Source organism: Sylvia atricapilla, chromosome 1 (assembly GCF_009819655.1).
Source record: "Sylvia atricapilla isolate bSylAtr1 chromosome 1, bSylAtr1.pri, whole genome shotgun sequence".
In the NCBI taxonomy this organism is placed as follows: Eukaryota; Metazoa; Chordata; class Aves; order Passeriformes; family Sylviidae; genus Sylvia; species Sylvia atricapilla.
In genome coordinates this window covers 82,275,586-82,303,008 of record NC_089140.1, presented here as the reverse complement: position 1 = coordinate 82,303,008, position 27,423 = coordinate 82,275,586, and the positions used below count along the sequence as shown (strand labels likewise).

Below are 27,423 nucleotides of genomic sequence, written 5' to 3'. Positions count from 1 at the left end.
TTGAGGCCCTTCACAATTTCTGTTGACCTCCTTTGGACACTCCTGATAGTTTAATGTCTTTCTTACATTGTGACACCCAAAACTGCACACAGGACTTGAGGTGAGGCCACCCCAGTGCAGAGCAGAGTAGGACAATCCCCTCTCTTGCCCAGCTGGTGATGCTGGGCCTGATGCTCCCCAGGACAGGGTTGGCGCTCCTGGCTGCCAGGGCGCTGCTGACTCATGTTCAGCATTCCATCAGCCAGGACCTCCAGGCACCTTTTTGTAGCACTGCTCTCCAGCATCTCATTCCCCAGTCTGTCCACATGACCGGGGTTGCCCTACCCTAGGTGCAGAATCCAACACTTGACCTTGTTAAAATTCATACAGTAGGTGATTGCCCATCTCTATAATTTTTCAAGGTCTCTCTTCCCTTGAGGGAGTTCCTCCCAGTTTAGTATCATTTGCAAACTTTCTTAGTATTTCTTCATGTCCTGCATCCAGGTCATGTAACAGTACAATTCTTCTGCTTTACATTTGATGTCCACATTCTGCTGCACAACAGATTTAACTTTCCTTCCCTGCTCCCTTGTATGCTTTACATCACTGCACCTGAATACAAAAGCCTTCTCTGACTTCACTTATTTTGACCCCATTTCTGAGATAAAGTTGTGTTGTCAAGTACCCCTCCCTCACAAGGGTAGTCAGAGCACTTGGAAAAACAAAGGGTTGGAACAAAGGGCTCATGTATTCCAAGTGAGTCGTCCTAGAGCACAGCTGGTAACATTGCCACTGTGAATAGTGCTGTGATTCAGCTCCCCTATCCTCTGCATCCCGAAAAATGGAGTCATACTGGAAGTGCCATCAGTCGGAATGCTAGGCACTTGCAAGAGCGGTTTTGCTGCTCTCCGCAAGCACAAGCGGTGCCCAGCATTTACAGGGCTCTTGCAAACAAGGTGCATCTGTGCCGAGTTGCTTCTCCCCTCTCCTCCATCACTAAGCAGAAAAAATCTGATCCTCGTCCTGAGCTTCTGAACAGTTACTCTATGGGCAGTCAGTTATTTCTGATGTACTTTTAAATTCTATTCTTTTTTAATTTGGTGTTTACTTTTATACATATATATACATACATACATACATATATGTGAACCCTGGACCCAAATCAAGACCAAAGATGAAGCAGACTCTGTTCATAACACCCATGAGGTTTTCAGACCTGGGGCATAACTACATAGACATCTTCTGCAGGACTTGGGGTAGAAATTACAGCTTTATCTGTGACCGTTTCTGGTCCTATTTCTGTGTTGGCAGAAATAAATTTAAAGGTTTCTGCCCACTGGAAGTGACCTGAAGAGTCCAAGTATTTTGTGACATGAGTTTCATGGACAGACATTGTGATCCATCCATTGCTAGCTGAAGCTATCAACAATTCATGCACCAGCCCTCAAAAAGTCCCAGCTGGATGCTGCCCATAATGCCCACAGTAAATTCTTTATGGAAGAAGCATAAATGTAAGCAGACAAACCAGGGTATGAGTGGTGAGGATCCACCATGGTAAAGGTGGCAAAGGAGGAGGCAGAAACCATCCTTCACCAGTACGCCTACTGACTGTCTTCCTGGAAGAGCTTACAGGTTCTTTGGAAGTAAAAGAATCAGAAGTTATTGCTTCTCCCTCAGGAGAAGCTTCAGTTTATGCTGTTGGTTTATCTTGAAATCTTCTTTTAAACAGAGAAGAATATTAATTCCTTCCTGTAACATAGCCAAAGAGGGATGGATGAGAAGTCAGGGGTTACCTAGCTACTTGAAAGATGACCAGAAATTCTTTTTTACAGCTCCTTGTCCTACATTGCTTCATATGCCTTAAACAGCTATTCTGTTAAATATGCCTTTCCACCTTCCCAGTGTTTTCCCAAGTGATTTGAAGTACGTGAGGACTGTACTCAAGGGGTCTTGTCAGTGACACCATCAAAGGCCAGTACAGGCTCCTTTTAAATGTAAAATTGCTGGTAGGAGGGAGAGCACTCACAAATGTTAATGTATTCCCTGCATCCTCAGCTAGTAGGCACTTGTAACTGAAGAGCTATATTTGATTTGATACGGTTTTAGGGGAGTTTTGTGCTGGAATGAAAAAGGAAAATTGTCCTTAAGAAAAAAATTCAGTGGGTGCTTAGCTTAATGACCACAAAGAAACATGCTGCAGCCTTTGTGTGGCTTCAGGTTAGATTTGCCGGATCAGAGCAATTCTGGCAGCCATCTCCTCTTAAAGCTAAATGTATGAATCTGAGAGTAGAGAGCCTTGGTTTATAACAAGGTCATCTCGTGTCTGTCACGGAAATTAATTTCAAGAAATAGATTCTCTCTTCAGGACACTTTGTCAAGTTATCTGAGATTTTGCCACATGTCATGTAACAAGAGCTCTAGCATAGTAGAGAAATTTTGATTTCCCAGTACCAACAAAGTAGCAAATAGCAGTATTTTGATTTCCCAGTACTGACATCCCTTTGCCCTCTAATGCTGATGCTCTTAAACAAATGAGGAAAGCTTAAAAATACTCATTAACTCATGAAAGTAAACAGCTGGTATATCCAGCTTAAACTGACGTGGGCAAAGCACAGAGCGTTCTTTAAACATTTGGCCAGATTTTTCTCTACATAAGCAGAAACTAGTAAAAGGATAGGAAGTCCCTGTTTCCAATAAAAAAAAGTCTTCAAAGAATTCTTAGGAATGTCCTTAACTTTTTACAGAGGATATTTTTACAGTAAGGGCAAAAAAATCTCTTTTAAACAGACCCCCCCTGCCACTGTGCATTGCTTCCACAGCTCCACAGACGTGTCCTGCCTCTGGTTCCCTGATAGACTGCCAAACCAGGAATACCATTGCTCAGTAAATTACAACACTGGCAAAGCTTAGTCAACATCTGTAATGTAAAGAGATTCTCCTCTCTGACTCAAATAACTAGTCAAAACGTAATACTTCGTAGTAATTCAGGTATCTTAATGGAATCCACCATCTTGTAAGAAAATGCGAAGTCTCAGCTTCTCCATCTCAGAAGGAAATATGCAGTAGGAGACTGCTCCTTATTTCACAGCTCCTTGACCAGAGACATCTCTTTGTCTACAGGTTACCTATGGAAAAGATAGATTTTTTCTGCTTCAAATTGTTTTACTTATCTAAATGAATCATCTGCTGTTGCCCAAGCATAAACCTGTCAGATTTTTTGTGCTGGGGTAGAAATGGAGAGAGAAAAGTAGAGCAGGGTAAGGGACAAGAAAGGAAAGCAAAGTTAACACAGCACTAGCCTGCAAAGATGTTTCTAATTTAGCCAAAGGGAGCAAATTCAGAGAATCATCTACAAGAAAATAATTGAGCTGAGACAGAAAACCACCCTCATGTCACTCCTTCTGCACTCTCTTTTTGTCACTCTCTATCAGTAAGGCAAACATCTATAAAAGGGACTCACACAATTAAATCTCAGTTGCCAGGAAATACCTTGCCCTCCCTTTGTGCATCCATTCCTTCCTTCCTGAGCAACATAACACTTTGCATTGAACCTGAGAATTCACTTAAAAGGAAGCTTCACCTTTTCAGAGACAAAAGTATTTAACATCCCCACCCCCAAAGAAGACCAAAAAACCCCATCCATTTTATCAGCACTAGTCACCAGCATGCTTTTTACTCAAATAAAAATAACTTCTAACTTAGTGTAAAGGGACACAACTATTTCAGAAAGTAGAAAGTGACCTTATGGAAATCAGTAAGAGGAGCTGGTGTCAGCTTCAGTGTGTCATTCTGAAGACATGATGGCTTCTCCAGATTGCTCCAAATGACTCAGCACTGGGTATTGCATTGAAGGACGCCAGAAGCATCACCATTGCCTCAAAGCTGTGCATATCCTTAGGGAGCAATTGAAAAGGATGAGAATCACAGAATGGGGTGCTTTGGAAGGGACCTTTAAAGGTCGGCTAGTCCCAAGCCCTCAAAATGATCAGAGTCATCTTCAACTTGATCAGCTTGGTCAAAGTCCAGTCTGACTGTGAGCATTTCCAGGGATGAGGCAATCCACAGTTTCTCTGGGCAACTTGTGCCAGTGTTTCACTGCCCCATCATAAAAATTTTTTCCTTATGTCTGAATTGACTCTCAAGTTGGAAGCCATTTCCCCTTGTTCTATCACTTCAGGCTCTTGCGAAATGTTTCTCTTGTTCTATCACTCCCTCTCCAGCTTTCCTGTTGGCTCACTTCAGGTACTGGAAGGCTTCTACAAGGTCTCCCTGGAGTCTTCTCTTCTCCAGGCTGAACCACAAACCTCTCAGCCCTTCCTCACAGGAAAGGTTCTCCATTCCTTTGATCATCTTTGTGTCCCTCCTCTGGACTTGCTCCAGCAGGTCCCTGTCCTTCTTGTGCCGGGACCCCAGAGCTGGGTGCAGCACTGCAGAGGGGTCTCTCCAGAGCAGAGCAGACGGGCAGAATCCCCTCCCTGGCCCTGCTGCCCACGCTGCTTTGGATGCAGCCCAGGACACACTTTGGATGTAGTTTGGCTTTCTGGGCTGTGAGTGCACATTGCCAGGTCATATCCATCTTTGCATTCATCAAAGCTTCTCAGTTTGCAGTTAGGAGCTTTGATTTTGTCTATTATTGCACCTGATCCCTCTGCTCAAAGCTGATCAAAAGGAATCTTAGTTTTCACATTGTTACATGCAGGGCAGCTTTGGCTACTTGGTAACTTTATTGCCAGGATATTTGAAGGCTCAGAACATGCTCTACAAACACACAGGCTTTTCCTAAAAAATGCCTAATGATATTTATATGTTGTATCTTAAAACCTTTCAGTATCACTTGCAAATTCCAGCTTCTGTTCATGATGTACAATAAAAACAACTGCTTTATGTTGTGCTAGGCTAGATTTGAAAGAGGCATCTGGTTTGTATTTTTGATATAATATAGGAATGTTGAGATTGGTACAAATTAATTGTCCAGCTGGATGAGAAGTCGTCTAATTCTGTGTCCTGATGGCTCAGAGGGGAGAGCCAGAATCTTGTCCTGGGGATCAGAATGATTCAGGTTGGAATGGAGATGATCTCATTCAACCCTTTGCTCCAAAAAAAGATCATCTGGGACATTAGATCAGAATCCTCAGGGCGTTGTCCTCCTGAACTCCAAATATGTCAAAAGTTACCTCTGGGCACCTTCCCCACCCCTCTGGGCAGCCAGTTCCAGTGCTTGGTTATCCTCTGGGAGCTTCCCCTTTTCCTTATGTCCTATTAGTAGCATGGCTGCTGGCTCCTCTCTTCTTCACAACAGTCTCTGAGAGAGGCCTGCATTGCTGAGAAGTGAATAAAATCAGTTCAAAAATATAGAGAAGAATGGTTTGATTTATCCAGTTTGTGTCTCAAGATGATATTTCAGTGTTTTATCCTCATGGAATCTCCCACCAAGCAGAGGTCTCCCATGAGCTGCCTACAGCAGTGCCCAAACCTCACCACCATGTTGGTATTCTCCATCTAAAATTCAAGTGTTTGTAGAGTTTTATCTTCTCCTTCCACTTCTTTTTCCTTTGTGTTGACTATGGAGGGCCATTTGTCATGGAATCCTCCATTGACTTGTCTCTCATTAGGTTCTTCATTCAACTTGCCTTGTAATAGTCTCAGGCTTTAAATAAACAAATAGCCTTGTAGTCTCCACAAATTTTGCTAATCGATTTTCACATCCCCTTTCCAAATGTCCACATATTTAATGCTATGTAGATCACCTGTTGAAGCTTAATGTTTTTAAAAATCATGATGTTTTTAATCTTTTGTCACCTTGAAAATTGATTTCTCAGTTCTACTCTGCTTGTTGTATCAAGGCTATCTTTGTAGCCATAATAAAAATCTGCATTTTTATAGCTGCTAAGAAAGGACTTCCTGAAAGGTTGTTGAAGGATGGATTACATTACGTTGTCCTTCATATCTGGATTTTTGTTGTTGTTGGTTTTTTTGGTTTTTGTTTCAAATTATCAGTTAAACATATTCACCAGATGCAGCTGTAAGTTTTAGTGGCTCTTGATTCTGAGGATCACCCAGAAATCCTGGGTTTTTAATCTGGAAAATAAAAAATCCCAAACAAACAGAACCAAGACAGTCACTCAACATTGTGTGTCTCCTTAACCTTATAGCACAAAATCAGGATTTAGTGAGAAATTAATGTCTTATATGTAATAGATATTATTTTATATGTTATGTAATATTATTTATATAGATAGACTGTATAATGCAACACTACACATTTTATATTACATGTATTTTATACATTCTGTAATGCGAATAGGACAGCTTACATTCTGTTATATAATAAATCAAAAAGGCTTCAGGGTGGCCTAATTGCAGGCTTCCAGTACTTGAAGGGAGGCTTGAAGGGAGGCTACAAGGAAGATGGAGAGGAACTATTTACAAGAGCAGGACGGGGCAACATGGCTTCAGACTGAAAGAGAGTAGGTTTAGATTAGATATTAGGAAGAAATTCTTTACTGGGAGGGTGATGAGGCACTGGAACAGATTGCCCAGAGAAGCTGTGGATGTCCCATCCCTGGAAGTGTTCAAAGTCAAGGCTGGATGGAACTCTCAGGAATCTGGTCTACTGGAAGGTGTCCCAGCACATGGCAGGAGGTTTGGAACAAGATGGTCTTTGGGGACCCTTCCAACCCAAGCCATTCCATAATTCTGTGAAATAATATGCAATGTTATTATGTAATCTGATAGCACACATTATATCATTATACAAACATATGCATATATTATACACGGTTATATAAGCCTATAGCAACATCCATATAGAGTATACAGTGTATGTAATATAGTTTATAATATAAAATACATAAAGTTTATCAATAATCAGTAAAATTTTTAATATATTAAGTTTAAAGCATAAATAAATATAAACAATACAAAGTAAATCTTTTAGGGTAATTTGCGTATATACATATTTAATAAACATTGAATGTAGGGTAAGCATTGAGGTTTACAATGTGTTATATACTATGACATAATTTCATTTGCACCCCTTCAGTATCCAGTTTACCCCTCTTCCAAACTCTTGAGGACAAGTCAGCTGGGCCTCTTGGAACAGGCTCCTGTTTTATGCGTCATATTGGTTTGGTGCCTCCTGTTTTGTTCACCAGTTTGTTCTCATACTTCCCATCCTCAGAAGACTTTACCATCATTCCTGAGCCCAGAACTGGCATCTCTTCAATATTGTCTGCAGAGGCGGTTGCTATTAGAAAGTCTCATTGCTTGCCTAGCAATGGCCTTAATTGCTCCCTTCAAGCACCAGAGAGAGCAGCTCTTGCATGGACACATTTCCCTCAGGAGCTGGAGCCAGTAAGTGCATCAGTGCTTCATCACATCGCTCAGTCCTGGAAAGCAGCAGTTCCAGCGCTGTGCATACACACAATTCCCCAGAGGCATCTTCTCCTTTTAACATCAGATGTTTGACCTTCAAAATCCTTCCACATTCCTCTCACCCGCAGCCAGCTGCAATACTTTAAATTGCATCTTAGTCCTAATGTTGCCGGATTCCTTTGACTCCCAGAAATCTTCCCCAACTTCTCAAGTTACTCCTAGTGCTTATCTTCTGCCCTCCCACTTCCCATCGTGTTCATCCCTTCTCCCTGAAGCTTCCCCTGCCTCACAGCCCCACTGAGGGCTGGCTGCCTATGTCACCTCCCTGCTAGGAAGCCCTCTGTGAATGGATGCATCCTTCTGGGAAGAAGCAGGCATGCAGCATTTAAGAGCATGTCCACATCCAGGCCACACGAGCTTTTCCCCTGTGCCAGGAAAGCGCCGTGGGGGCATGGCCCTTAAAGAAATGAGAAGCTTTAACTTGGCATTTGCAATGGCTCCGCTCGCCTACCTCTGAGTAAGCATTGCTCGGGCACACTGCTCTACTCAGGGCTTCTTCACCACCCTGGGCTCCTCCAGACACATCCTATATCTGCCAGAGGTTTAGAACAGTTTCTTAAACAAGGTCACGCCACTCTGATGAACTCTGACACAAGGAGAGCTTGTGAAGCTGCTTTCAGAAGCTGTCTTAGCTTTGGCTTTTTTTTGGGAGGCTGTTTCTGAGCATTTCCCTTAGCTGTGCCAGAGATGAGAGCAGTTTGGTGCTGGGAGCACATATCTTCCAGGCGGAAGGGGGTGAGCAGCTCTAGAGCCAGAGCAAGTCTTTCTATCAGAGACCTTCAATCCCAGTCAGGGGTCTGGAGGCAAATACAGTGATTTCCAGTAATCACAGTGCATTTGCTAGATTCTTGTTCTCAGATCTTGCTAGGAAACAGTAGTTGGCATCTGTGCTTGGTGCAGCCAGCCATAAACACAAGTGTTGTCCTCACCAGCTGTTTCAGACTTTTTATATTTATCTTAACTGCATCTACTGTTCATTCTTTCACAGTAGGGCTCCTCTATTGGCAGTTCCAGCGGTGAGCCTGACAATCTGTATATTCCCTCTCTAAATCAATGGTAATTTATTGGTAATCAGTCATGTCCTACTGAGACCTCTCTGTCATTCTATGCATTGTGCTTTGTTTTGTTTTGGGTTTTTTTTCTTTTTTTTTCTTTTCTTTTTTTTTTTTTTTTTTTTCTTTTTGTGTGAAATCACATCCACAATATTTCAGGAAAACACAGTATTTCAATACAGCTGTATAAAGTATTACTCCATGCAACTCTCCAGGACTGGGGTAGAATGGCTGGAAAGCTGCCCATTGGAAAAGAACCTGGGGGTGCTGGTTCCCAGCCAACTGACCATAAGCCAGCACATGCCCAGGTGGCCTGTATCAGAAACACTGTGGCCAGCAGGACTAGGGCAGTGACTGACCCGCTGTGTTCGGTGCTGGTGAGGCCACACCTCGAGTGCTGCATCCAGTTCTGGGCCTCTCACTACAAGAAGGTGTGGGAGTATGTCCTGAAAAATGCAAGGAAGCTGATGGAGGGTCTGGAGCACAAGTCCTATGAAGAGTACCTGAGGGAACTGGGGTTATTTAGCCAGGAGAAAAGGATGCTCGGGGGAACCTAATCATTTTCTACAACTACCTGAAAGGAGGTTATAGTGAGGTGAAGGTCAGCCCCTTCTCCCAAAGTAGCAAGTGATAGGACAAGAAGAAATGGCCTCAAGTTGTTCTAGGGAAGGTCTTGGTTGGATACTGGAAAAAAATGTCTTCACTGAGGGAGTTGCCAAACATTGGAAGGGAGTGCTCAGAGAAGTGGTGAGGTCAATGTCCTTAGAAGTGTTCAAAAGGTATGTGGATGTGACACTTGGTTTAGTGGTAAACACGGGGTGATGCTGGGTCAACAGTGGGACTCATGAACTTACAGGTCTTTTCCAACCTGAATTTTTCCATGCTTCTGTGAAAACAGCTGCCTGCAGTTTTTTGCCATATTTTGCTGAATGGCCTCCATACAGGAGCAGGTAAGCACTGAAGCAGCTGCCCAGCAAGGCACCCTTGGGACACCCTTTTGGGACATTCCCAAAACTCACCTAGACCCTGAACAACCAGGGAAGTTGGTCCTTAGTGGTGCAGGAGGCTCACTGCATCACCTGCCCAGGGCCCTTCCAACCCAGCCTGTTCTGCTGTTTGCACAGTCCTACACACTCAGTGTGGTGGACAGAGCTGATCTGAAACACAGCTTCGTTTGCCTCAAGAACAGAGCCCGGAAATTAATCTAGAGAGACGGAAAATGACATCAGTTTCTCGTAGATGGCTGACATGCTACAAAGAATGTAGCAGGGAAATACCCTGTTTCATGATGTTTACTTTTTCAGATTAAATCTGATTTAATGTGCTTTTCTATAAACTTCAGGAAAGAATCAGGCTGAGTTTGACTTTCCTTTCAATGTAGTTCAGAGAGGTCAACATCATCAGCCTGTTATCACAGCCCTGTACCAAGGCAGCCTGCAGTACAAAATGTTAATGTTATTCCCTCTGTTCAGACACGCCATTTGTATTATATTATCCCTCCTATTTCTTCTCCAAGGGAACAGCAGTCTCTGTAATAGGATGATCAGCAATTTCATATTATTTTAACCCTGTAAACCCTTTTGTATGACATCAGTCCTTAACAAAGCATGTCACATCCATGACCTGTTGCAATTTGTCACAGGAATGAAAACATTAAAGAATTAGTTCTTTTTTGAAGATTTTGAGTAAGGTATTATGTGAGTTTTCTGAACACTGAACATAAATTCAAATCCTGTTTGGATGTGAAAAGCAGAATAACTGGATTCTCCATAGGAATCAAATAAATTGTTCATCAGTTGTGATGGCTGCTTTAGTATGTGACACATATTTTCTAGGTTTCTATTTCTCTCCCCTTTTTGCCAGTATTGCTTAAGAATGCTTTGATTAGAAAACAAAACAATACAAACCAAAATAAACCACCAAAAACTGACCAAAAACCACCCCACCTAACAACTTTTTTTATCACAAAGAAAACCCAGACTGGCTAATATCAGAAGCAATTCAGTTAAACACTGAAGTCCCCCCCACAGGGAAGTAAGGGTCAAGTAAGGAAGTTGTCTTAATGTTGTCTCCTTAATGTGTCTTTAAGATGTTCCAGAGCAAAAGAAATATCTCCGTGGGTCTGGCTGACACCCTGTACTCCACACAGGAGACCATCAGCACACACATGTATTACTTCTCTTCACAGAACATTTCTTTTTAAGACAGTCAAACCACTTGCCTGCTATCAACACCGTCCACTGGTATTTTTTCCTTAAAGCCCAACTGCCTTGGAACATCCTGTAATCCCACCAGGACAAGTGCCTCACAGCTGTCATTCATTTTGTATCATCACTTCCTTTTTGAGATAACAAACTGAATCTCCTGCACTGTCTTATTTTACAACACATCAACAAACAGTGTCTTACATCCCCTGTGGTCAAAGCTCAGGCCTGGGCTGGTCCTTGCTGAGGTGGGTGGTCATTTCTTGACCAAAATTCAAAGGGGGCATGGATTTTTCTGTGCTGTCTAAGAACCAGACAACCATGCCCTTTTTTTAAATTTTATTTTTAATTTATTTTTTTTTTTTAGGGAATAAAAATGTTCAAGACTGCTCAAATCTGCCCTTTCTATCTGAAATTCACAATCACTATGTACAACTCATCCTCTGCCTCTAGAGATAACGTAACATTTACAGCTGAACACATGACTTAATGAAAACGGGAACAATTCAGATCTGTAGATGCCTCACACTATTCATGTGCTGCAGCTCTCCTCAGCCAGCAATGCAGCATTTTGGAACACAGGACACAATTCCCCAGCCTTGCTACCTCTGCATTGTGTCAGAATTAACAGTGGTGGTACAAAATGCCACACTGGAGGCTCATTTCTACCACAGCAATCTAACATTGACAATTTCATTGGCAATTTCAACTCTTTTATCTTCTGATTTATGATATAATTGAAAGAACCATGAAGTTATTCCTCCTACATTTTGACAGATTCCACTGAACCAGTTTGAATTACAGAAAACAAAACACTGCAGTACCAACCTACTGTACATAGTCAGTAGGGAATCCACAAACTGCATTGTTAGACCATTGCAGGCTGATTTAACTCCGGTTAGACAGGTACAGGCGCTTCCCTAGTCACTAAAGGCAGTATTTCCATGACTGAAAAGCCAGAGGGTGGGTGAAGGTGTACTCAGCAAAAAGTCTGTGGCTGCCTGTGCTTGGCTGAAGGCATTCACCTAGGAAGTGATCCTAGAATCAGAAAAAGACTAAGGTTTGAATCAGCTCTGGAGGAGAGCTGGACCAACCCCCTTCTCAAAGCAGAGCTGCTTCCTGGCTAGGTCAGCTTGTTCAGGGCTTCACTCAGACAAGTTTTGAAGATCTCCAAGAATGGAGATCTGTATCTCTCTGGGCCACTCGCCCCAGTGCTCAGCTCCTTTTGTGGGGGAGGATTTGTTTTTCCTCATGTCCCACTGAAGCCTCCCTTGCTGCATCTTTGTATCCTTTGCCGTCAGTCACATCACTTTGCCCTGAGAAGTGCCTTTGCAAAACGAGATTCAAGTGAGCAAGAGAATTTCAGAATAACAAGATACCATTCTCTGTAGTTTGTTCTTACCTTGTTGAATGGCCCAAAGAGAATGCTGACAAATATATTCAAGAAGAAAGGATCAGCAGATGTTTTCAAGCTGAGCTGCCTATTATTTCTTTTTAACCTGCATTCTCTATACAGTAATTATTGTGTCTAAAATGATGACCTAGCCCTTAAACAAAATGAGGCTATTCATGCAAATAATATCAATAAATGTTCTTTCTCTTAAGGACCAGAGGAAGAACAAGATACAGAGTAATGAAAAAAGTTACACCAAACTGAATTAGACAACTTCACAAATTAGACAAGCCTGATAAACATCATCAGAAGGTACCTAGAGAAGTAGCTTTTTCTGACTCAGAAGACTTAGCAGTCATCTGAAAAACTGAGTATGGGAGATTAGAAAAGAGCAGATGTCTTTAAAAGGCTGAGAGATGCTGGGAAATAATGGAACAATCGGCTTAACTTCAAGGCTGTCAATCTGCCACCTTTTAAAAGCTCTACAGTGTTTTCACCAATAAAAAATAATAAATCCAGATAACCTAAGCTGATTTTGCAGCAATGAATTTAAACCCCACCATAAAATATATTACTAAGGTGTAAAAGACAAAATATTTCTATGGTGAAGACCATTTCAGATCAGCTGAGTGCACCTGTCTCTCTATACTCATATTTAAAGTTAGGAAATTGTAAGATAGAGAAAATGCAAAGTTTTCTATGGGGTAAAATGGCTTTAGAAGTCACTTGGGACAAATGCCATAGACAATTTTAGTATTTAAGGCTGTTTCAAACTCCTTCTTCATTGTCCTGAATTATCAGCTGAAATTATGGACACACAGTTGGACAGTGTACCAGACTAACAGCTGGCCAGGGAGACATTCAGACCTACAAGGGCAAGAAATCTTGGTAACATAGTGTACAGGATATCACCTTGTTGCACAACAAACTACTGAATTTGAAGCCTGAGAAGCCATAGAGGAGTTTAGGGGGTGGTTCTCAAGACCCTCATTGGATTCTAGGTTGATGAACCCTGGAAATGATTAGGGGAAAACTGTCATAAGTTTTGCCGTGCTAAAGACCCTTTCTTCCCCTCCAATACGTTGCTATTTTCCAGACAACAGGCATGTTATGAGATTATTTTGTGGATGTATATTTAATTACTTAAACATTAGAAAGAAAATACTATAGTCTCTTTCTGCTCGGTCATCTTGCTCATCAGCATTTTGATACAAAATTCCCCTCCTGTGACCTAGTCATAATAAAAAACCAGGTTAGAATCCCTTCAGAGCTACCGAGGACCTTCAGACTCCCAGAAAACTATTCTGAGTGGGATAAAATTCAGTCAGCAACTACTGGTTTCGGTCCAGCTTCAAAGAATTGCAGAAGGACCTTACAAGACCAAGGCAACTGAGTGATGAAACAATAAACAAATCTCAGTGCAGACAAAAGTGATTTATGTCGGGGAAAATAATGCTGTCAGCACATGCAAAAAACCCCAGTTCTCAATTGCCACTCAAAACATAATAATGAGGTTATGACAAGCAATTCCAGTGAAAATTCAGCTTGATATTTAGTAGCATGAAGAATCACCAAGCAGTGTACTGGAGCATGCAACAGTGAGCACACGCTTCCACAAATGCCACATCTGAAGCACCATGTGCAGTTACTCCACCTGGAAAAGGACATAAAAACTGAGAAAAGTTCAGAAATATTTGATAAAGATGACAAAAGATCTGGAGTAGTCTCCATAGAGGGGATAAACAAGTTAGCTAGGGCCCTTCAGGTTGGAAAAAGAGATGACTGATAAGGGATATGACAGAAGACAATAAAATCAAAAGAGTCCTGAAGAAACTACTCAGCAATCAGTTGCTTGTTGTGGCTTTCAATGCAAGAAATGAGGATCATTGAACAAAACTATTAGGTGCTAAAATAATACTTCACACAACAAGAGGTAGGATTTCGAGTCCCCCTGCTATAGGATGTCATGAGAACTAAAAGTCCACATGGACTCAGGGAGCAAATGTATGGAGGACAAATACATAAAGGACCATTAAACCCAAAAGACATAATCTGTGCGCCAAGAAACTCCTGAAGTCTGGAAGAATATTCTGGGCAAGGATCATTGTATATTTACCCCATTCTTATATAAATTTGTAAGAATGTTTTGGCCACCATTCATACTAGCTTTCCCTTTGAGAACCGGCAAAAGTCCATTATTAACACACCTGAAAGCATTTGAGTGACACAAAAAAGAAAAACTTACGAGAAGTCCGTAATTTCAAGGGATGACACAGAAAATGGGAAGAGGGAGGCAAAATACAGAAATACAAGGAGATATTCAGGTGAGATAGGAGTGTACAGGCACGTTCCCAAGTGATGGTCTGGAGTTACCCATCCTGCCAAAACCACACGTGGGTAAATCATCTAAAGAAAAAATCTGGCTACCTGGGCAGGCACCTATGTAGCCAACAGCTTACTTAAATGTTAACTGAATAGAGATCCCAAGTGCCGAAGAAACTTAAGTTTGTAGCACAAGCAGCCACACCCTAGTAAGAAAACCAGATTTTAGTCAAAAACAACACTGAACTTTGTTTGCGAAAGGCGGAGCAACAAACGAAATGACAATCAAATACAACCATGTATTGGGTACAAGAGTGAGTCCCAGGTGCGGCAAACCCCGGTGCAGGGAGAAATGCGGGCAGGGTACGTACCCCGGGGGTGTTGGATGCTGCGGGCTCTGCGATGCCTCTAGCCCGGCCCGCGCTGGCCGCGGGCAGTATCGTGACGGGCGGGGCAGAACCGTGCCGGGAGGGCAGCACAGAGCCGGGAGGGGCAGCACCGAGCCGGGCGGGGCAGCACCGAGCCGGGAGGGGCAGCGCCGAGCCGGGAGGGGCAGCGCCGAGCCGGGAGGGGCAGCGCCGAGCCGGGAGGGGCAGCACCGAGCCGGGAGGGGCAGCACCGTGCCGAGCGACCTCGCCGCGCTCCAGCTGCAGAGCCCAGCGCCAAAAGACATGCGGGCACGCCGGCCAGCTCCAGCGGGACAGCGGCTGGGAATAACAGAACGGCTGTTGTGCCTGCGCCGCTTTGCTGGGGGTTGTTTACAAGGCTTGTCCTGGGCACGGAGAGCGTGCCGAGCTCTGCTCCGGCAGCAGCGCAGCAGGAGCACGCTGCCGATTGTTTTCCGGGACGGAGGTTCCCCGCTGGAAGGAAGAAATGCTCTGATTTTCCTGCGCCCAGCTTCAAAAAGGGCTTGTTATGCGAGCTAAATTGCTTTCTTTTACTGTTTCATCTAAATTTGAAATTCATGGGCAGAAATTTTTCACGGGGCCCGTATACTTTGAGAAGCTTCATTGACTTTTAATAAGATTCAGACCTTTAAGGAAAAAAAAAAATCGCCTCGATGGCACTAGGCTGTGGTATATTAATTTTGCAGCAAACCAAAGTAAGAAAATTCCAACAAATTTTCGGAAGTAACAAAGAGTAACGTAAGTGTTGAAGAGAAGCATTCCATGTGGTGAGTTCCCTTTGTTTTCTCCTTAGCTTTCTAGGCCTTTTGGTCAACAGATTTTCCTAAAGATCCAGCAGTTATTACTGAGGACTCCTCTGCGCAGCACATCATCAGACTATTCATTAAGATACATGAATTTTTTTTTCTGTTTTCCCCACTATCACATATAAAACCCCCTGCCATCAGCACAAACATCTACAGTCCCATGTTTCTAAAAACCAGCAATGCTAACTAGAGAAATCTCACAAAATAGGGACTACTTACGAGGACAGACTTCATAGTTTGTGTTCAAGCTTAATGTGATTGTTTATCACTTTTTTCTTTTGTCTTCCTTTCAAATTATTTGCAGCAACCACCCGGGCAGAGGTTCAGCCACCGGAGCATCAGAGCCCCAGTAGCAGAGAGCTCAGCAGAGACAGACAAACAGAACACACTCATTTCATCGGGCTCCCAGCCTGGGAATCTGGGACAGGGCTTTCAGCCACTACCTACACAATTTTGTGCATCTTCCTTTCTGGCTATCAAGGCAAGATCAACTGGGACAGAGCAATTGGTGCAAGGAAACTTGCAGTACTAAAAGAACCCAAAACAAATCTTCAATCTATTTGCTTGGAGATGTAGAAACTGCTGAACAGCACAAGAAAATAAGACCTCTAGTTTCTTAGCTGAAATCTCCCACTTGCACTTGACAGCAAAAAATACACCTCCAAGAAGCCAAGAGCAAAGCAAAATTTCATAGAGAACACAGGAAAATGAGAGGATTTAAAAGTACAGGCTCTTATTCTATTACAAGTCTAAGTCATACCCAATTTCAGAGAGTTTATGATCCAAGAACCTGCTTTTCTTTAGCTCCCAGATAAAAGCTTCCTACTCTCATTTTAGTCTGCCAGTCATAAGCTCAGTCAACGAAACCTAATCAGGACAGTTCACTTTCTATGGTTTGATTTCTGCTGGATTGTCTATATCAACAAGTATTCTTCTCAGCTGAATCTGTCAAACTTGTATGCTTAGCAGAGTCACTGACTGAAAAGAACATCAGTAGATACAGTAACAGCAGGCATAATTCAAAACAAATTTTAGTTTCTTCATGTAAGTTTTAACACTTGATGTTTTTATAATTTGTGGACATCATCAGAGCATAAAGATTAGATGGATTCAAATCATCCTCAGGGCTGAATACTGCAGACTTCAATGACGTCTTATAAGTGGTCTTTCCACCCTGCTTCCATTTCAAATGCCTAATGTGCCAGAATAAATTCAAAGATATGAAAACATCCTTGAAGTTTCAAGTTGCAAAATCTTTTTCCTCACATACTTTAAGAATTAAAAATTATACTTTGCACACATCTCTGCTCAAAAGAAAATTCTGCTATACTGCTCCTCAGCCTAAGGAGCTGTCAGCACAAAAGCTGTCCCATCAGAGCTCACAACTCAAAGAACAAACTCAAACCTTAGCAAAATACAAGGGCAAGAACTGATTTTTTATTAACCTATTTTATGGACTCTCAAGAGGAAAATGAGTCCTGTCAATGGTTTCTCACTGCATGAGACTAATATCTCATCAGAGGACATGGCATTATTTCACTTTTATGTCTGTCCCTCAAGAATTCTCCCTTTGATGAAGTAGTTCAAGGGCAGACATCAAAAAGTCTGTTGTAGCAAGGTACAGCAAATGGATCCAAGCCACACAAGACTTCATCAATAAAAATACACATGGTAAAATTCCACTTGACAAGCATAACAAATATTTGCATCACTATGGTCCTAGAAGAGGACAATACCTTGTACTACTGGTCACTTTCCTTTCAACCTGACAAAAGTGCAGAGTACTGTTGAAACTAAGCCACAAAGGATAGAATTTATATTCCAAGTTTCTGAGGTAGCCAAATTTTTTTAAAGTCAGATTAAATAAATTATCCTTCTAGACCTAAAAAACCTTTCAAATAGCCTCTGTACAACAACATATATACCATCATGCTTTTTTTAAAACTTATTTCAGCTATAAACAAGTTATCTAACAAAAATTAGAGATGACTCCCATTTGAAGAAGTGAAAGAGGGACAGATGACCACAGCAGATTTGAGTGATAGTCAGACTCTTCCCAGGCACATTTCAAAACAGGAGTCTGAGGCACTCAGCATACCTGAAGATCTAGCTAAGTCTAGCAATTAATCACTCTGAAGAAGAACCTCAGACATCAGTCTCTGGTAAAGTGCATTCTGCTTTTTTTACCCAGGATGTTGGACATGGTTTTCTTTTGAATAACCATTCACCAGGCTGTCAGTCAGATATCCTGTATGTGCACTTGTATGGATACTCACACTGACTCTCTTACCCTTTTATAGAACCTGCAGTTACCAACTGTAACCAATAGTGATAGATGGGCTAAACAATCACAGGAAAAAAAATTCTTTTGGAAACTATGTAGTTTGAATGGAACTCCAGGTTTTCTTCTGAAGGAATTTTTGACCAGTCATACACGTGCAGTGCATTTGTGCATACCATTGTTCCATTAAAAATACAGGCTTTAAATTTTACTGGTCTTTGCCTGGTCTGTTGCCAGCAAGACTCACAAACCCATCAATAAAAAGGAGTTTAAAATGGTGAAAAGAAGACACACTTGAAGAAACATCTCTTTATAGCTTTCATTTAAAATATAAAATAGGTGAAACTTTAAAAGAGGAACATCCCATTCCAACCAAATTTTAAAATACAGTTTCATGCTAAAAGCAAAAGTCTGGATGTGAGCCTCATGGAAGCTGCCAAGCAATACAGAAAGAAACCTAATCTTTCACATTACTCGCATCCGTGTCTTTGCCTTCCTGGCTTACGTGACTGTTGGCATTTTTACTAGATTGATCTAAGTCCTCAATTTTATTTTCTACTTCCATAGCACTGCTTTCCACAGGACTCTGGGAAGACTCTCCACCTATTTCTGCTTCCATTTTTGTGACTAAATCATGTTCTTTATCTTCCACATCCATTCCTTCCTCTGTTTGCACCAGTCCCTGTTGAATTTCTTCCTTAGTTTTGTTTTCCAATTCCTCCTCTTTCCTCTTTGCTTTAAACACTTCAACTCCCATCATCCTCAAGTAATGAAGTCTCTCATTCTTGGGCACAAAGGCACGCAGTGACGTCTTCCCTTGCCAACCACACAGCACTATCGGACACTGAAGCTCATGAGGTTTTCTACAAACAAACAGTTAAGCTCAGTCAGTTATGAGAAAGTTCATCTTCAAAATTTCATTTTATAGCCATACACCAGTTCAGTTCTAACAATGAATACATTTTGTAGCAATTCACAGAAGACGAAAGTACATTGTTTTTTAACTTCAATATCTACACAGGCACTTGCTTGTCTACAAGCAAGCAAGCCAAAAACCCAAAACCTCAATGCTCTTAAATTTCTGCAACAAGCAAAGTAATTTTCTGGCTCTGGTTTCAAAACTGATACAAGGAACAGAAAAATGAAAGTTTACATTTAGAAAATTCTAAAAGTAACAAAAGTTACTTTGTCCATGAAAAGGAACAATAAAAAGTAACTTTTTCCATTCCAAATGCTGGACTTGACAGGGAAACAAGTAAATCAAATGCAGTGATCTGTTTCTAGCACAACTACCAGCTCTCCTTTATGAAGCTAAATTCTACACTTGTTTTAAGAATTCACAGACAAGACAGCTTTTTTCCCTGTCTTATTCTCTGTATCCTATATGGCTTTACTGTTTCCCTCTCTGCATCTCTATGCCTCTACTTCTGTTTTTGCCGAGTGAAAAGAAATCCTTGTTCAGGTCTTAGAAGTGCATAAATGGAAAGCAACACATCTACTTACTCAGGGTCTGGGTCGTACTTCAGAACTATACTTCCCATGGCTACAGGGAAGGGGGAACAAAAACAAAACAGATGTGTTACTTGGTACAGTGATACAATGATTGTAATCTGAAAATGTTCAAGAAAACAAGTTTTTAGACAAACACAGAGCATGACATGGTCAGCAGTTATCTACATCAGTACACTTAACTATAGACAATACCAGATTTTATTCCTTTTTTTTTTTTCCAACTAAAGTATTTATATGGTTACAGAAGCAATTGCCAACACTGCCTCTTCCAAAATCCCAAACAAACAGATTAAAAAACAAAATCCACACACTGGATTAACTAACTCAGTGAATCTAGCAAGGAACTTTTACTCAATTAAAATGAATGTAAGAGTATGCCAGACCAGACTTCAGAACATTTTTTTCTTCCCATTTTGTCTCATCAAACACAGAAGTACAAGGATCAGCAATGAATTGGAAATAAAACAATAACAAAAGGCTGAAAACCAATTTTCGTATCTTGAAGCATCCAGTGTAGAGGAAATAAAAGTTTAATATGAGTAGACATTGCTCCTCATATTTAAGAAAATCAAATCTGAGTAACTACATTTCATACATAAGGTCATGACAAATAATTGCAGATAACAAAAAGTTTCAGCTGGAGCACTAACAGGCAGAAAACCCAGAAGCGTATATAAAATCTTTGTTCATCAGATGTTTTAAATGATGCCTCACAGCATTACTTTGCAGAAGTCATAAGTTTGGCAACTCTGCTGTCCTCTAAAGCTCAAAAACCTTAGAGGCTGCAATCAGAAAGGACTACAATTTCTAGCAGCACACTACCTTTCAGTAATGCTGACTTACCTAACAAGTATATTTAAGATAAATTTAGTCAAAATTTTTAGCAAACACAGTTTATCAGGATTTTCACAGCTTTCTTCGCAAAGTATAAAAATAATTTTGTGACAGCAAAATTAGTAGGCTTACCCATATCTTTGACTTTCTTCTGTGTTTCACTGCTAAATTTGCTTAAGAATGGATTTTCCTGGGTTAGAAGAATTTTGACATCTTCTATGCAGACATTTATAATCCTTGCATGAATGAATGGGTACAGAGTATAAATTCCCTGTTTAATAAAAAAAGACAATTATTTCAAAATTTAACCACTGATTTCTGAAGGAAAAATGTTAAAAACAGTATGTGCTTTACCTAATACCAGAAAACAATTTTCACATTTTAAACCATACTGAAAACGTAAATTACCATTAATCTGACAAAGCTAATGCCAGTTGTCTCATAGGCTCTCAAGGAAAACAAAGTACCTCCTCTGAAAACACAATGCTATGCACTTACCTCTTGTGCTAATCTGAATGCACATCCAAACTGTTCACCATCACTGTTGCGAGACCAGACTTTTATCCCGGTGTTGATAACCTGCAAGCAGCAAAGCCAATAAGCATCATCAGTAGAGAGCATAAATTCTAAATTAACACTCTGAACTTGGGTTTTCCTCAACCCCTTAACTAAAAGTTTATTTGCACTGGACACTGAATTAATGTGAAAATTCACTCAGGAGAAAAGGGAACTCTTGCTATGAAAATGTGGCGATGCCTCAATAGAAAATGTCTTTTACTCCTTTCCATACTGAAAACTGAACAGTGTGAGGAAGTTTTAAACCAAACTACTAATATCTAGTTTTAACTTTAGCTTGAGTAAGAATTTTTTGTGTGAATCTGGGAAATGCAATCAAGGACAGGATTTCAAAAATGTAAAAGTGATTACTGTTTGGACACTCTATTTTCTGAGATAATCGAAGTCTCACAACCTATTAAATTGCACCAGTTTCTCAAAATTTTGTCAATTATTAGCCATTTCCTGCATAGGGGATAAAAGAAAAATTGTTTTATCAATCTCAAAGATCTGTTGCAAAGATGTACTGAATATTCTCAAAAATTTTCAAGACTTGACTGGACGAGGCCCCAGAATGTATCTGATCTAGCTTTGAAGTTGGCTCTGTTTGATGTAGGAAGGAAGTTGGACTAGATGATTTCATTCCAACCTAAATTACACAATGACTTTTGAGACAAATCTTTAGCATTAGCAAGACATTTTCTACAGGAAATTTTGAAAACCAAAATTCCTTTTAATTGACAAAAATTACTTATTATCCCATTATCACTCAACTTAATGAACTTTCAAAATGTTTAACATTTCAAAATGTTTAACATTTGAAACAATGTCTCTATGTAACACAGCCAGTAAATAATTCAGCTGATTTTATCTTTTTGGTTGCCTTTCAAAGCTCTTATTACTTTTATAATGGAGAAGGTGATAAATACAACATTCTCAATGTAAACTTGTAAAGTTACCTGAACACTACATAAAAATGCTGGCACACACAGAGCAGTTATATATTCCCTCTCTCAACTTTTAAGTTCTCTTTCATCCACCAAAAATGTACTGATTTTCATCTCAGAGTCAACTTTTCATCTCTAACAGAGGAGGGACAGAGAGGAAAACATTAATCCAGACTTAAAAAAATAAAAGCCTGTCAGAGGGCTAATCCTCTACGTAAACAGTACACTTGGCAAGTTCAAAGAGATATACACTGATGCTTATGAACCATACCTTCATCTTCTCACTGTTGTTCAGAAGCACATTCCTTAGCTCCTTAGAAACCATGTACAGCTGCCTCTTTTTTCCTTCTTGAGTTCGAGTCAGTAAATTCATCTTGGGAAATGATGAGTCCAATGCGTAAAACTTCCTGTGGCCATAATACTTGTTTTGATTAACCAAGCAATAAAATCACATACTCAAAATGCATGGTTTAGCCCATTTCCTCCAGCTATCTCTGCAAACACTTAGCACTTTGGCTTCAGAACACAAAGATTAGACTTTCTAAGCTGCATGACATCAGAAAAGACAAGCTGTTACAGACCCTGAGACACACTGGAAAATTTCCAGTGCAAACTCGAGTTGGCTATTTTCATTTAAGTGTTGAGGAGAGGGGCCCTGGTGCAAAGTCAGGAAAAAGTCATTATGCAAGATCAACGAGACCCATCTTCTGTAATGAACTGAACCTGAACTACTAACATCCCTGAACGAATAGGAATCTTACTGCCAAAACAGAAACATCCTTTTTCTTACTGGATAGGAAGGAACAATGGATCATCTTCAGGGAGAAACACAAAAGGGTCTTCTTTAAATCCAAACAACTTCATTTTTTTAGATGGTGGTGGTCTAAAAAGGAAGTAACATTGCATTGTCAATTTCACTAAGAGTACTCCCTTTAAAATCAGTATATTCAGTTCATTTAGTCATAAACATTTGGTTTATTGTAACAACAGTATGCCAAACAGAATACCGGCATTTTCTTGTGCTTCACTAACACTACATGCAATTTAACTAGTTAAAATAAGGAAGTGAAGCAGTGCTTTGAAACAGAGTTCACAAAAACAAACAGAGATTTGTGATGGAATGATTGTGAAGACAGTACAGATCTTCCAGCTTCTGAAACTATTTTTTTCCTAAACAGAGAAGAAAGTATTAAAGGACTTAACAAATGCTAGTAAGAATACTCATTTTTCCAAACTTGCTGAACAAAACGCACACAAGACAGAAAACATGGAAATGCAAAATAACTGAATGAATTCAATAATTTTTCTTCATCACTTCTAAATCACAAAAGAACTACAGAATACTCAGCAATTGCAGAGCTGTCACGGAACAAATAATTAGATGTGGTTCTTACCCGCATACTCCTTCCTTTTTACTCTGCTCAGTGTCCGAATTCTGCAATTCTTGCATTTTCTTAGACTCTTCATTTTCAGCAAGTGTTGGTTCTTCAAAAATACAGTCAGAACCATTACCTGAATTAGCTGCTGTCACTTCAGTATTTCCTGTTCTTTCTGGTAATTTCTGATGAACCTATTTCAAAGTACAGTATTTTCAAAAAAGCAAAAGTAGTATCCAACTTCTGACAGAAGGCAACTATGTTCCCTCTTTGTATGTGCTTAATTCTTGTCAATTTGTATGCAAGTGCTTAAACAGATCCATTCAGGGAGTTAATCTGATTACTAGATCAAGATACTACTATAAATTGCATTTACCTCTAGTACTGATCTAGATAGTTTCATACCAACTGTCCAAGAAAGCTATTTTTGTAACATCTACAAAATCATGTTCAAGCACTCAGAGAAGCCTATTTTAAAACAAGATCTGCTGTTTTCCTCCTAACACTCCAAGTGACACATGCATCCTGCTGCTGCACACCTTCTGTAAGAGTGCTGTGATGTTTAACCTAGAACAGCATAAGCTATTTGGAGGGTGCTTGCTTCTTCCCTCTTCCATATTGCCACATACATTTTACTCATAAGTTGTTCTAATAAAGCAAATCAAATAAACACCTAAAAGGGATTCACACAGGAAGTTTTTCTCACAGCCATGACAATCTAAGAGATCAAATAAATCACATCAACTTAAAATCCTGTTGACAGGATTTTAAAGACAATTGACAACAAATGGATTAAAGTCAGATGGCTGAAGCTGCTGCTCTGAACAGTTTTACATCCATTCCCCATGCTGCTGATCTGCTAATCTGCTAGTGAATCACTCCTGAGCAACCAGCCAGAGTAAGATAAACCGACATCAGAATTAGCTTACAACCCAGCAGAAAAAAGCCTTTTAGCAGAGGACCACACACAGCTGAAGGAAGTGACAGCTACTCAATATAATATGCTTCTGTAATTCTTTCAAAGCCCTAATTTTAGGGTAAAGATTTATCTTGTTATTTTACTACCATTTCGAAATCCCCTTCCTTTTTTTTTTCTTTTCTAGTTTAAAAATCGTCATGGTTTTTTTCTTAAGTATTTCATGGATTTAGGAATTTATTTTTAATTGACACACTGAACTATAGCTGAAGGGCAGATACAGAACAGTTATAGTATGTCTTCTGTTATGTGCCAACTTTAAAAAAAAATCCTGAAACATTATTAGTAATTAACATTTTAGATAATTTAAAAGAAGATACCTTAGGCTGACGTTTATTCCATGGCATTGGAGACTTTTTTATTAAGACAGCCACAAAGAAGCCACCTGTGTTCTGGTGATGTGGCAATATCCTAAGACTAGAGAGAAAAGAAAAAAAAATGTTGAAGTACATTCATGGCTGCATTCAGAATCACAAAATACTAGAAGGCACACTTTTATATTTACTTTCAGGACAAGGTAAGTATTCCTAGTAGGATTGCGCAGATTTAATTTACTGAACTAGAAACAGGCTCTAAATAGAGCATTCTGGCAAAATCGCTTGCATCAACGCAAGACATTCATTCACCGTTCACATTTGAGCTTTAATGACTCATTTCTAAACAATATTTTTAGAATAGCTATGGAAAGCCTTTAAAAGCAAGTAAGTCACGCTGTGAATATGTTCAAGTTGTACATACTTTTTCAGTAATTTTGACTATTTATTTCTATTGGATACAAAGACCTTGACCTTTTCGTGTGAACACTTATTCCTCTGACACAACTTGTAGTAATTTCTCCTGATTCACTAGTTTAAATATTGTGCACTGCCATTACATGTGAAGCAATCAAAATAGTCTCAGACCTACACATTCCTAATCTGACCTAATTATAATTTGCCCACAATCACACACGTTACATCAAATCCTTGTAAGATCTACTCAGGCAAAACTTACCAGCGCTCCAGATTCAGTGTCTTTAGCTTCTCTTCATCTTTCACTGGAAACATAGTAGGACGTATTTGAGTTTGTCTGTTTGAAGGCACATCCTTCCACTCCTCAAACCACTGTCCATCTTTAAGCATCACCTTCAAAGGGGTAAATATAAATTGAGTGAAGAATATAAGTCACCATTTTAAAAGTTTTAATTAGAATACTTGCAAACCAATGCTCAGACACCCAATAGAGAAGTTATTTTCTGGTATAGAAAACGAAGTTCTTTAAAGTGCATTGTTTCTCCGTGCATTGTACATGTGCACTCAAGACTAGGAGATTCTTGCCAGCTGCAGCTCTTTACTCCACTTCATATGCTTTAAAAAAAAAAAAAAAAAAAAAAAAAAGCATACAGTCAAAGTGCAGATTGGTGCTGAATCAACTACAAAGATCTCTGTTAACCTGCTAAAAACATGTGAACCACCAAAATCCAGTGAAAGGACAGTGGAAGATAGGTGAGCTATCAGATTTAAGATACATTATTCCTTTTTTTCATGAGACTGGCTGTGAAACATTGTGTTATAGGCAGCTTCCAAGCAGTATACAAAGGAAAAGAGCTACTGCAGTCCAGTAAAGATTAGAATTGAAGAATCCCGATTTTGTTACATAAGAAATATGCAACACAACAGCTTGGTAGGCAGAAAGCTACATGACACAGGCATATACAAGTCAATGACAGATGTTTTTGGGGAGAGTTGCTGAAGAACCATGTCCCCATGGATTTTGCAGCATCTGTACCCTCCCTTAGGACTCAGAACATATCTACAGATCTCTAAGACACTGTGTAGACATGACATCACCTCAGTCTGGCTAAGGGTCAAAGCTTTTGATAGACTCTTAAGATACAAGCAAAAGGTTAGAGCCCCAACTCTTGCAGGAAGGCATTCTGAATGCTCTTCATGCAAGGATACCAAAGTGAAAAAATAAGCCAGGGAAAAATTTGACTTCAGAGTTCTAGATGCCTGGTTTTGTACTGGATGCTACTGTAAGAAAGGTCCCAAATGGGGATTTACAGGGATAATGCATAAAATTAATCACTGAAATGAAGGCCCATTTTTGTTATTAAGGCAACAAAGTAAAGCAATTGCAGTGATGGCAACTTCATGACTGGCAAGTATGATGAAGTGGTTTCATACATCTCACAGTGATTGTCTTGAAAGTTTAATCAGGTGCTTTAGTGGAAACTGAAATGTAACATTTATCTAGACTACAAAAATTCACTGAGAACTTCGGAAAGCATATTTCAGCATCATGAAGTCTGGCACTTCTCAGCCACTGATCAGATCACACCTTGTGCCTTTCTACATTTCCTGAAATAGAAATTACTGTACTTACAGAATTAGTATTTCAAGTCAAAACAGGCTACATTTCATAGTGCTAGATGGAGACAAGACAGACTGTACTTCTGAACCACTCTTCTTTGGAAGTCACGACTCAAGCTTGAGAAAAACCAACAACGGGAGCGATAAATAACCAAAGTCTAAAATAATCTACAACTATTTTGGCTTTACCAGAAAAGCTGCCTAGCAGTCTGGAGCTGTTTAGTTTTGGTTTACCAGCCTAATTGGTAAGTTGGTGTGACTGGTAGAATGAAAAAACACCAAAGAACACACTGAACTCTTCCCAGTTGCACATTTTACTGATCACCTGCTAGAGCAGAAGGAAGAGTAAAAGTGTTGCAGGAACAGATGACCAAATCTGGAGTTAAAAAGGTGTCTTCCTTCAAGCCCAAAATAATTCACTGGAGTTCACTCATCGTCTAGCTTAAGGAGGGAGTACTGAATGTTATTTCCAAGCATCCAAATGTCCCCTGAACAAAACCTTATTTGTTTTTTCCTCTTTCCAGAGATTTACAGTCAACTGACATTCAGGAATATTCAGTGCAGTCAGTCACAGACCTCCCAGAAAACAAACGGTGCACCAGGGAACAAAAGACTACAACAAGTAAAAACAGCACCAAAGTAAGCACATGTATCCCCACTGACATGCTAGCCAGTGGGGCATGAAAATACAGAGTAGCAGCAAATCAGGTCTGAAGAAAGTCTGGCAAACTTTCAACACATTTTATCAGACTAGTTTTTAAAATATATTTCAACTGCAAACAGAGAAATAGATGATACAGGGAACAGAATACACCCTTAATGATCATTATATAAATATATATAATGGCTTTACGGAGTATCAAAATAAGGTAAAATTAAGACCACAAAGCCGCAGTTATGCATTTTACCTTCATTCCTCAGGTACAAGCACACAGTGTAAACTTTAGGAACTATAAGAAAGAAATCAGCTAGTCTCTAAGCTGGATTTCCAGTG

At 40.1% G+C, this 27,423-nt stretch overlaps 1 protein-coding gene across 1 annotated transcript in view; it reads right to left on the bottom strand.

Annotated features, from left to right (window-relative positions):
• Positions 1-18,183: 18,183 nt before the first annotated feature.
• NSUN2 (NOP2/Sun RNA methyltransferase 2) overlaps positions 18,184-27,423 on the bottom strand; it is a 19,809-nt gene continuing 10,569 nt past the window's right edge. Inside the window, exons 10-18 of the mRNA XM_066326717.1 lie at positions 25,072-25,202; positions 24,399-24,495; positions 23,121-23,296; positions 22,517-22,609; positions 21,998-22,133; positions 20,723-20,803; positions 20,357-20,495; positions 19,382-19,421; positions 18,184-18,741 (exon numbers count right to left, since the gene is read on the bottom strand). Coding sequence (XP_066182814.1) covers positions 18,336-18,741; positions 19,382-19,421; positions 20,357-20,495; positions 20,723-20,803; positions 21,998-22,133; positions 22,517-22,609; positions 23,121-23,296; positions 24,399-24,495; positions 25,072-25,202 — 1,299 coding nt within the window. The 3' untranslated portion in view covers positions 18,184-18,335. The remainder of the gene's footprint in view (positions 18,742-19,381; positions 19,422-20,356; positions 20,496-20,722; positions 20,804-21,997; positions 22,134-22,516; positions 22,610-23,120; positions 23,297-24,398; positions 24,496-25,071; positions 25,203-27,423) is intronic.